General features: G+C 46.6%; 1 protein-coding gene across 10 annotated transcripts in view; it reads left to right on the top strand.

Annotated features, from left to right (window-relative positions):
- The window catches only part of GALNT11 (polypeptide N-acetylgalactosaminyltransferase 11), a 59,383-nt gene that overhangs the window by 33,583 nt on the left and 13,755 nt on the right, over positions 1-12,045 (top strand). For 2 of the 10 annotated variants that reach the window (XR_003042783.1, XR_003042780.1), the window contains exons 10-14: positions 162-266; positions 2,135-2,272; positions 2,492-2,688; positions 6,154-6,554; positions 11,318-11,457. Coding sequence is in view for 2 of the 10 variants with exons in the window: in XM_025039017.1 (XP_024894785.1) it covers positions 162-266; positions 2,135-2,272; positions 2,492-2,623 (375 nt within the window). In the remaining 8 variants the exon portion in view is untranslated. Of the gene's footprint in view, positions 1-161; positions 267-2,134; positions 2,273-2,491; positions 3,140-6,153; positions 6,555-11,317; positions 11,458-12,045 lie in introns of those variants that run through there. The other 8 variants (XR_003042786.1, XR_003042785.1, XM_025039017.1 and 5 more) reach the window with 6 other exon arrangements.

Here is a 12,045-nt window from a genome sequence, read left to right as displayed (position 1 = left end):
CCTAGGAGTAAAAACTGCTGTTTTATCACCTTTGGAATCCATGCCTCTGGAATAATATTCTCATATCTCACCCAGAGCCTTTTCTAGCATTCTTCAGGGCGTTTTCCGACTTCGGTCTGTCTGTGCTTGCTGCCTTTCATGAGCAGTGTCTTCCTTTTCAGCTCTATCACCTCCAGACCGGCAAGTGTCTGGTGGCCCAGGGCCGCCCAAGTCAGAAAGGAGGCCTCGTGGTGCTTAAGGCGTGTGACTACAGCGACCCAAATCAGGTGAGTGAGGCTTCTGTGCTCGCAGCCCATCCGCAGGTGTCCTTTAGTGAAGGGACTCTGCCACCGGTCCTTCCTGAGGAGGGAGGGGGGCAGGCATCAGGGTTTTAACCTAACCTTAAATCATATGGATTAAAAGTTGGGAATGATTCTAGAGATCACCTAATACAACTTTTCGTCTCTGCATACTTTTCTACCTCTGATCAGTTTGTCATAGTAGCATTTTCTTTGTTCAGAGCATTTTGTCCTTTTCAGTTATATAGAAAGTTTGTTAGAAACGGCGAAGAAGTGCACTTTGCCCCCTCCCCCTTGGCAACCATCAGCATGTTCTCCATCTGTGGGTCTGTTTCTGGCTCTTGTTCATTTTTTTTAGGTTCCACATATAAGTGAGCTCATAGGTATTTGTCTTTCTCTGATTTATGTCATTTCACTTAGCGTAATACCCTCTAGGTCCATCCATGTTGTCACAGGTAGTGAGATTTCATTTTTTATTGCTGAATTGTCCATTGTATGTGTACCACATCTTTATGCAGTTGTCCAGTCATGGACAGTGAGGTTGCTTCCATACCTTGGCTTACTGTAAATGATGCCGCAGTGAACACAGGGGTGCCTCTTTCTTTTAGAATAAGTGTTTTTATCTTCTTTGGATAAATGCCCAGAAGTGGGATTGTTGGGTCCCACATATGATATTTCTGTTTTCCATAATAGCTACACCAATTTACAGTCCCACCAACAGTGCATGAGAGTTCCCTGTACATCCTGCCAACACTTGTTTGATTTTTTTTTGATGACAGGTGTGAGGTGGTATCTCATTGTGGTTTTAATTTGCATTTCTCTGATTAATGATGTTGAGCATCTTTTCGTATGTCTGTTGTCCATCTCTATGTCCTCTAGGAGGAATATCTGCTCAGGTCCTGTGCCTATTTTAATTGGATTTTTTTTGTGGGGGGGGATATTAACCCTTTATTGAGGGTATCCTTTGCAGATACCGTCTCCCATTCGTAGGTTGTCTCCTCCATTTATTGGTTTCCTTTGCTATACAAAAATGTTTTTAGTTTGATGTCCTTTTCTTTCCCTTGCTTGAACAGATATTTCCAAAAAGATGTTGCTGTGTTTTCTCCTAGAAGTTTTATGATTTCAGTACTAACATTAACTTTTTAATCCATTTTATTTTTGTATGTGGTATGAGAACGTGGTCTAATTTCCCCAACACCACTTATTGAAGAGACTGTTACCCCGCTGTACATCTCGCCTCCTCTGTTATAGATTGACAGTGTAAGCAAGGATTTATTTCTGGGCTTGCTATTCCATTGCTCTGTGTGTCAGTTTTTATGCCAGTACCATACTGTTTTGATTTTCGTAGCTTTGTAGTTTGATATTAGGGATCATGATACTTCTCCACTTTGTTCTTTCATTTCTCAAGATTTCTTTGGTTATTCGGGGTCTTTAATCCTAAATGTTTTATGGAACTACAAGTTCTAATTCTGAGAAGAATGCCATAGGGATCGCATCAACTCTGTATATTTTTTTAGGTAGTAAGGATATTTTAACAATATTAATCCTTCCAATCCATGAACAAGGTATATCCTTCCATTTATTTGTATTTCCACTTTCTTCAGTGTCTTACAGTTTTCAGAGTACAGTTCTTTTACCTCCTTGGTTAAATTTATTCTTAGGTATTTTATTCTTTTTGATATACCGGTAAGGGCTTATTGTCTTAATTTTGATCGTTACTGGTGTGAAGAAACAACAGATTTCTGTATGTCAATTCTGTATCCTACAACTTGTGATTTATTATAATACTGTGAGTTTATCTTGTCTGATTGCTGTAGCTAGGACTTGAGGTTATGATCTTTTATTTTCTTCCTTAGATATGGATTTATAATGAAGAGCATGAATTGATTTTAAGTAATCTCCTGTGCCTGGATATGTCAGAAACCCGCTCCTCAGACCCACCCCGCCTCATGAAGTGCCACGGATCAGGAGGGTCCCAGCAGTGGACCTTTGGGGTGAGCAGCTTGCTTAGCGATGATGGGGAGGAGACAGAAGGGGCTAAGTGAGGGAGCATGACACATGGACTCACTGTACCTTGTAGAAGGTAGTTCCGGGTTTGTAGCATCCCCAAGCAACCTTAAACGTTCCACGTCTCTTCTGGATTACTGTAGCTTCTTTACCATGGTCTGTGTTTTAAGTTGACACACATAACTGGTGGAATTTTTTTCTTCCAGAAGAATAATCGGCTGTACCAGGTGTCGGTTGGACAGTGCCTGCGAGTAGTTGATCCACTGAGTCACAAAGGCTATGTTGCTATGGCAATCTGTGATGGCTCTTCCTCACAGCAGTGGCATTTGGAAGGTTAAGGCGGAGGCCGTGGCTGGATGGTGATTCATCGTGCTTGTCCTATGGAGATGCCTGGGAAGATGAGGTGAGACAGCAGATGTGCTAGAGACTGGAGCACCGTGTGGCCCTCAGGAGGTGAAGAAGTGTCTCGCCAAGATAGGTCATTTCCGAGCTGCTGTTAAGGAAGGAGGTCTTGCTTATGGGAGGAAACCAGAATATAGTTTTACTTTAAAGAGGTTTGTACAGAAGGGAAACATTCAGGACATTGCTAGGTCTATTCAAATTACGCTTTTTAATCCCCTTTAATGCTGGAATGGCACTGATCTGATCGGGAACTGGGCTTGATTTCCTTTCTTAGAAGACTTCGTAAGAGACAGTTAATTTTACACAAACTGATTGAATCCACATGACTTAACTTCAAGAGGCATTTATAAGATTGTATTTAAGAAGCAGTTAACTTATAAATTATTTTGATGAATTATGGTACTAGCTACACTTAAAATAAAGGATCCTTTTAATTATTTACCTATCTCATATTGGGGCTTCAAGTCTGAGCTGTCCTATGTATGCGACACATGGTAAGAAATACACTTGGAGTCAGCTGATGAACCAGTATGCAAGGTAGGTAAGTTTCACAGTTTCTTAGCTTGAATTATGTGGATTTCTTGACTTTAGAGTTGCCTGTGAAACATCCAGGTAGAGTTAAGTAGGCTGTTGGATATAGAGGTCAAGATCTCATATCTATGTCAAGTTGAGATATAAATTTAGGAATCATCTGTATATACTAAATGCTCAGCCTATAAAGTATTACATCTCAGAGACAGAGTTCTATGGGGTACTTTGTTATTTTTATCTTGAACCACAGTAGCTTAAGCACCCAATTAGGACCATGCTAGAGTCTGTCTATATCTTAAACTTTCTGTGAGTCATTCAACTTTAAAGACCAGGTGGTACATAACAGAAAACAAAACAGCAAGATGGTAGATTTAAACCCAATGAAATCAATGCTCTCATTAAATATAAATTAAATGCCCCCCTTTAGAAGGCAGCCACTGTTAGCTTGGATAAAAATGCAAGACCCAACTATATGCCTATGAGAAACTCACTTTAAATATGAAGACAGAAAAAGATGGGCAAATATACGCATGATGAACACTACTTGGAAGACATCTGGAGTAACTATATTATTATTTGTCAATTCTTTAAGAGGAAACAATCTCAAACATTTATATAGCTAAGAACAGAACTTCAAAATGCATACCACCAAAACGGGTCAATCATAACTGCCAGGGGAGACATTATCCATGACCGTAATGAGACTTCACCGTACCTCAATAACTGATGAAGCAGGTGGACAGGCTATCGCAGTCAGGATAGTTAAGTTGACATAGTTAACATTCATGGAACCCCCCCCTCATCCAGTAAGAACAGAATCATCCATGTACACATGAAACAATTATCAGGTTAGATTATGTTCCCTAATGTTAAACAATTTATACAAGTTCAACTAATGAAAATTATATATTAGAAACCAATAATAAAGATAACTGGAAATTTTTTGAATATTTGAAAATCTACAAGTGACATACTTCCCAGTAGCCCATGGGTCAAAGAAATCAAAAGGCTATTTTGAACTGACTTAAAACACAACATTGCAAAGTTTGTAGGCCGCAGCTCAGTGCTTGAGAAATTTATAGCACTGTTTAAAATTAGCGATTTATACTTCCACCTTAATGGAACAGAAAACAACTGGATTAAGAGTATCAAACTGCTAAAACTACCTCTAGTCCAAAAAGAGACACAAATTGCTAACATCAGTAAAGACTGGCAGTCTTATCAGACATTCCGCAGATGTTAAAAAGAACAAAAAGCAATAGGAACTCAGTCGTTGCTGCTGGGAACCTAAACGGTACAGCCATTTTGGAAGATGATTTGATGGTTTCTTAGGAAACTAAATCTTACCATATGATACAACAATCAAGCCTCTTGGTATGTGCCCGAAGGAACTGAAAACTTATGCCCACACAAAAATCTTATTTACAGCAGTTTCATCCCTAACTGCCCAAACTTGGAAGTACCTAAGATGTCCTTCAGTAGCTGAATGGATAAACTGTGGTCCATCCAGGCAATAGAGTCAGCATCCAAAAGAAAAGGAAACTTGAGGAGCCAATCTGAAAAGACTATGTACTGTATGATTTCAGCTATGTGACGTTCTGGAAAACACAAACCATGGCGGCAGTAAGAGGTCAGGAGAGTGAGATGAGTAGGCAGAGCACAGAGGATCATTAGGGCAGCGGAACTGTTGCGTATGACATTATAATGGTGGACACGTCATTGTACATCAGAACCCACAGACTGTACAACACCAAAGTAGACGGGACAGTGACGTGTCACCACAAGTGCGTCAGTGGTGACACGCTACCACTGATGCCGGATGTTGATGGTGGGGCAACGGGGGGCATGTTCTATACTTTAGTCAATTTTACTGTGAAACTAAAACTGCTTTAAAAAATAAATTGTTTTTACAAAAAGGATAAGGATTATGACCAACTTTATGCCAATAGATTAAATGGACAGATTCTTTGAAACAAATTACCCAACTTTCCTATAGAAACAGATAAATTAAATTTATAGTTTAAAAATCTTCCCCCAAAGAAAACTCCAGGCACAGATGGTTTCATCGATGAATTCTATCAAACAGTGGAGGAAAAAACTATACCAGTACACAAACTTCTGTGAAATTTTGATGATATGAGCAATTTTAAAAGCAATACACCAGAAAACTACCGGCCAGTGTCCTTCATGAATACAGAAGCAAGACTCCCTTAAACACATCAGCAGATCAAACCCAGCAATATGTAGAAAGGGTGATGGCTGATGAAAAGTGGGTTTGATCCTAAGAATAGAAAGCTGCTTCAGTATTACAGCACCAATTAGTATAGTTTACAGTACAGGAGGAAAGGCCTGTTAACCTTGCAGGAAACAACTATGACAAAATTTAACACATGATAAAAACTCAGCAAACTAAAAATGGAAAATTCCTCTACACGATAAATGACATCTCTGAAAAATGACAGTCTCGTTGAAAGAAAAAAAGATGAGTAGGAACAGGGCACAGATGCCTGTGCTCACCTTACCGCTCCATTCCACATGTGTGGCGAAGGTCTTAGCCAGTGTAGTTGGGAAGAGAAAGAAATATACATTTGGAAAGGAAGAACTAGAACCAAGACTGTGATCGAGCGTGTAGAAAATCTGAGTTTTCAAAAATACTACGACATAAATAGTAAAAGGAAGTTTATTAGGAGCACAAAATAAAAGGTCGATATAAAACTGAACTGTACTTCTATACGGTAGCAACGAACAATTCAAACTTGAAAGTAATGGCATTGTAATTGCAATCTGCAGTAGTATCAAATATATGAATAGAAAGTACGAAACATTGCTGAGAAAAAATAAAAGACAACCTAAATAAATGCAGAGCTATACTATGTCTATGGATTAGGAAACTCAGTATTGTTAGGATGTTAATTCTCCACAATTTGACCTACAGATTTACATGCTATCCTCCGTCAAAATCCCAGGAGGCTTTTTATACTTCACCATCTAATATTCAAACTCACATGGACATGCATACAACTGAGCGGCGGAAATAATTTTGGGAAGGATGAAGTTGGAAGGCTTGCACAAGTTTAAGACTGGCCGTGATGCCGGCTATTGGATAACGAAGAGACTGGCAGAACGGAAACAGACCCGCACACATTTGGCAACTGATTTTCAGCAAATGAGCCAACACGAGTCAAGGGAAAACTCCTCGAGAGAGACGGCGCCCGGACAGCTTCGCGTCCCCACGGACGGGCATGAAGCCTTACTCCGTACACAGGGACGGACGACTCCAGAATGGGTCGTACAGCCAAGGGGGAAAACGCAGGAGGACGGGAAATGACTGATTAGGTGAGCCATAGACTCGTATCCAGAACGTAGAAACAGTGCTTAAAATTCAGCATAAAAAGACAACCCGGTTTTTAAAATGGATCCAATACTCGACGCAAAGACGTATAAACGGCTCAGCAAGTAAAAAGGTGTTCAATGTCACAGTCATCAGGGAAATGCAAACTAAAACCACAATAGGATGCTACTTCACACCCATGAAAATGGCATAAGTAAAAAGGGACTGACCTGGGTTCTGAGGAAGTGGCAGAGGAGGTCGTCGTGGCACAGCTGTGCGCTCCGCCGTCAGTGCCCGCAGCATTCACAAAGCAGCCAGGCGACAGGGTAACCCCACAGGCTCTATAATAAAGTGGGTTGGGGAGACTTAGTAACCGTAAGACCTGTGTGTTATCAACACTTGCGTGACAGAAAGCAAAAGGGAGCAGAAGCAAACTACCCAGCTTCCCTACAGAAACAGCCCGTGTATTAAACCAGTTACAGTTGTAGTTTAAAAACCTTCCCACAAAGAAAAGTCCAGGCACAGATGGTTTCACGGTGAGTTCCAGCACACAGCCTCTGTGCGCACCAGTGCCCAGTAAGAACCCGACGCGGGCAGCAGGTTTTTAACAGGGAACTGGGGGTGCATCTGAGAGCAGCAGTGAGCCCCGTGGGTGAGTGCGAGGGCGGGAGCCTCCCAGTCCTGGGGACACTTGAAACTTCTCTCCAGGCCTGCTTTGTAGGCCAGGGTCCCGGCGCGAGCACAGACTGCTGGGAATGGGATGAAAACTGAGCAGGACAGGGAAAAAAGAGAAAGGTAAAACTTGGGGAGGTGGAGGAGGGACGCAAAGCCAGGCGTGTCGCGGCAAGCCACCGTGCCGCCGGGACCACACACGTTAGGGGGCGGCGCCCTGTGGGGAGCTGCTGTCTGAACCATCCCTCCTCACGCTTCGGCAAAACTGAACTCATCGATGAGCAACAGAAGAGGGTCAAGTCCCATACAAGGTTACTATGAGAACGAAAAAAGCTGTCTTAGAAAAACCCAGTTCTGTCTACCTGTTTGTGAGTCGTCTTCACTGCTCAGAACACCTCGCTGTCCACACTTCCGGTCCCCAGACATGCAGAGTTCTCCCCACGCCAGGCGGTTCTCAGACACCAGCTGGGCGTCCTGCGCTTCACCTCAGCTGGGACCCGGTCTACCTGGAGACAGCACCAGGTCCCGAAGTCCGAGGGTTCAGTTCCACAAGACGCCTGCCCCATGCCTAGTCAGGTGCCAGCAAGTCCAGGGTGCCACCCACGCTTCTGACACGGGACCCCGCCCTTCAGGTTCAGTTAACATGCTAGAGTGGCTTTCAGGACTCTGGGAATCAGATCACTTAGCGTCTGCCTGCTCATGACAAAAGCGTGTGAGAGAGGACAGAAATGAACACGCAGAGGGAGGAGATGAGGCAGCCACGGTGTTGGAAGGGGCGAGGAGCTGCCACGTGCCCACTCACCCGGGAGCCCTCCCAGCCTGGGCCTCCCTCGGTTATGGAGGCTTCATCACACGCACGATGGAGTAAATCAGTTCCTGGCACCGGGTTCCGCCATCAGCCCCTTCCTTGCCCAGATGCGGGGGTGGGGGGGGGCGGTGAAAGTTCCCGCCCTCTCACCCGTGGTCGGCTCCACTGCTCCCCGTTTCCCCAGCCCCTGTACTGTATTAACATGACAGACACCTTTCCCAGTCCTGTGACTGAGCAAATTCCTAGGGTTTTAGGAGCTGTGCCAGAAATGGCGACAAAGACCACATACGCGTTTCTTACTGTAAATCAGGGTCACAGTTTACCCTCTGGTTTTGGGACGTGGACCTCTAATAGCAAAACTACAAGTCAGACGACAGTGGCACATCGCTGGGGTGTCACTCGGTCATTCGTAACACCAGCCATCGCTGTATTACATTAAAATGCCCCTCGGGGTCCACAGGCTTCTGTTCCATCTGGGCAGCTTCCCAAATCGGGTGGTTTCAGCTGGATGACTCCGCCCTTTCAGGCCTTGGGAGTAATCAAGCTAGTGACAACAGCTCACGTTCTTGAGGTGCTACTATGATACTAGATTTCTCTCATTACATGACACAACCCACTTATTCATTCCTGTAAGCTCAGTTACTAGTTTTCTCTTTCCATTTGTACCCCGATTTTTCCACCTTTGGAAGGTACGTTTGGTTTGGTCACCGTGCTGGTCTGTGTTGCGGGCAGCAATGCTAGCCTGGTAACCTCTGCCTGCTCCGCCCGCTCCTGCTCAGACAGGGTCAGGCTACACAGGTGCAGACAGAGTGGGCCGTCTGTCCTTAGCACCAGCCTCCATGGCCCTCCGCAGCTCATTCACTGTTAGTCCCAGCTCTGCCAAATGGGGGAACAGCACATCCTGCCCCATCAGGACTTTAGGAATTCTGACATGGAGGTTAAAAACATTCACAGTTCCTTAGAAATCATCCCTGTTTACAGCCCTCGTATTTGCAGCCGCGGTCTGTAAATATTACGAGGATGGGGGCGGGGCGAATAAAGTGAGGCGATGAGGGGACGCGCTCGCAGAACCGATCAAGCTACGCGACACGAACAGGAAATGACCACCTGAAGCAGGATTTGAAAACTCAAATGTGACAGAACTCAAGAATTAGAAGTTTAAAAAATAATTTCAGAAATTAAAGGAACATGGGGCCAAGAAGTATGACAAAGCCTTTAAATGAAACTGAGTTCGACAAGAAAAACTTCGAAATCAGAAGTGAGAATTCTGCTTCTGGCCAGGAGGGAGTAACGGCATCTATGCTTGTCGTTCTGGGGCAAACAAGGAGAAAAGTAGAAAAAGTACACGAAACAACTCTGCAGACATGGGACTGCAGGACGGTGAACAAGAGACACGGTGAGCCCACGTGCATTTCAGCCTGCTGTGCAGGGAGGGGAACCCCAAAATGGCTGCTGGGCTTGCTGAATTGAGACAGAGAGTGGAGTTCAGGGAGGCCGGAGTGGCTGGAATGGGCAGCACAGCATGCGGGCGAGGGCGGAGCTGGCAGAGAGAGGGTCCGGAAGCGTGCATGGGGTCTCTGAGTCTGGCCGTGTGTCAGCCCGTCGCAGGTAAAGCGTGACTCCATGACACCCAGCTGAGAACAAGAAAACATGTACTAGAGCCACTCCCAAAGGTCCCATGAGGCTGGAACTGGCCAAGTCCCTCACTGAAGGCCCAAGGCACCCATTGTGCTCCCCAGGGGGCCTTACGTCAGTGGCGGGGTGAATCAGACACATCCTGACAATGCTTAAAGAAGAGGCTTCAAAGAGAGGAAACTCATTCTCAGGTAACTCAGGTGCCACCAGAATAAAGTAACACTCTCAAGGGCAACAACAGAATCGGCTTGAGAGCAGGGACCCTGGACTCCGATAACCACCGCTAGACGTTGAAAAGGCAGGAAAATGTAACCTGTGAACCAGCAGGAAAAGATCAATTAAACAGGCCTAGAAACGAAGAGATGACAGAATTAGCAGGCAATGGTATTAAAAATAGCTATTATATACACATGTTCAGTGCACTGAAAATCTTTAAGGAAAACCTGAACATAATGAAGACAAACTGTCAAAGCTGTCAAGGGCATGAAAAACGAGGCAAACCTGAGATACTGTCACGGACCAGAGGAGACTCGGGAGGCGGGGATGACCCGATCGGCGTGCTGCCTTGGGCTGGCACCAGGAGCAGGAGGACCTCCCCGCTGAGCCAGCCGGCGGAGTCCGAAACAGCCGACAGGGCACAGTGACGCTCCGAAGTTCACGTTAGTCCTGGCAGCTGTGTGCTCGGGAAGATCGGGAAGATGCTAACGCTAGTGGAGACGAGGAAGTGGGTGTGGGGACTCTGTGTCATCTCTGCAGCTTTTCTGTAAACCTGAAATTATCCCCAAATAAAAAGTTTACTTAAAAGACCAGTCAGTTGCTACAGTGCAGTTGACCTAACGTACATTCCTGAAGATGTTCCTCACAGCGTTATTCATGAGAAAAATTTGTGAACTACCTAAGTAGGGTGCTTATCTTTCCTTTTTATTTTTCCTCCCTCCGTTTGTTTTAAAGGCTAACATGGATTTTTTAATCATAAAATGTTATCGTAAAACATTATCAAATATTTTTACACGATTATAGTAACTTATACTGTCAAGACTGAGGTAATAATTTATTTCAGAACCTGACTGTCTTACCTTCCTGTGTCAGGGTTGGTCCCGGTGGGAAACAGAAGGCTCAGTTCTCGGCGGCTCTGAGGGGACACTCACCGCTCAGAGGCCACGGGGGCCTGGAGGGGCTGCAGTCCCCAGCGGAGACGCCCTGGTTCCTCTGTCCTGCCCTCCTGCTTGCTGGGGGCGGTGGGAGGCAGCCGAGTCCCTGCCTCCCAGAGTAGTTTGAGTTGGTTAACTGTACCTGTCACTCACACAGCGGGACTGGAGGGCTGGGAGGGTCCCTGGGGCCATCAGGGATGACCCTGAAGGAAAGAGTTCTAGGCGAGATGCAGATGGAGCACCGAGGGCCTCAGCGTGCACGTCCAGGTCCGGGACAGCACTGGGACCTGACTGCGAGTTGGCGCCCTGGAGAATGGCGGGGCGCCCGCGGGAAGTAGGAGCGCTAGAGCGTGACCGTCCTTCCAGGTGGACAGCGGTGGCACCGACAGTCGGGGCGTACTGGTGGGGTGGCTTCGGGGAAGATAATCAAGGGCTAAGTGTAGCTTTTATGGTCACATGAGCAGGCTGGCACCGTGGTACTGAGCAGGGTGCTGGCCCTAAGGGGTTGGCGTTAACAGATGCTGGGAAAGTTGTCGCCACACTGGACACATCGGATGAGGTCAGCTTGAAGAGCGCAGAGGGCCACAGGGCTGAGGACGGAGGTGTGGCGAGTGAGTGCTCCCACTGAACAGGCAGGAGGAGGTAAGTTGAAGCTGTGGGGACACCGGCAGTGGGGACATCGGCTGGGCGGGTGAGCGCAGCGGTGGGGGAGGCAGAGGGAAACCGCATGTAATGGGCCTCAGGTGAGAAGCGCCCAGTTCGCGGCCTTTCCCCATGGAGCAGCGTGAAGGCGCCATCAGAGAGGAGGGGAGCACGTTCCGCACTGGAGAGGCTGCGGCAGAGCTGGATGCAAAGGACTGTCGCCCCAGGAAACAGGCTCCAAGGCCAAGGCCTCGAATCTGCAGGTGGAGCGCACACGGAAGGGACCCCTCACAGCGCCCGCCCGGAAAAGGCCACGAGAGCCAAGGACGAGACGCGGCAGCACGGTGAGGCTGCGGCCACCTGTGAAAGGCCTGAGGAAGCTGCCCGAAGAACCAGAAGCGCGGCTGTCAGGGACAGGAGCAGCCGCTGGCCTCCATCGAGCAGAACTGGGCCCCGGTGAGACGGGGCTGTGAAGCCTCCCGGGCGGCAGACGAGCGTGTCCACGGCCGTCGTGCATCCCGCCCGGCGGGAACCGCCTCTCTCGGTTGCCCGGTCATCACCAGTTTCCTCCGTCACGAGGCAAAGAAC

This window comes from Pteropus alecto, unplaced genomic scaffold (genome assembly GCF_000325575.1).
Source record: "Pteropus alecto unplaced genomic scaffold, ASM32557v1 scaffold48, whole genome shotgun sequence".
NCBI lineage: Eukaryota > Metazoa > Chordata > Mammalia > Chiroptera > Pteropodidae > Pteropus > Pteropus alecto.
This window is presented reverse-complemented; position numbering and strand designations above follow the sequence as displayed.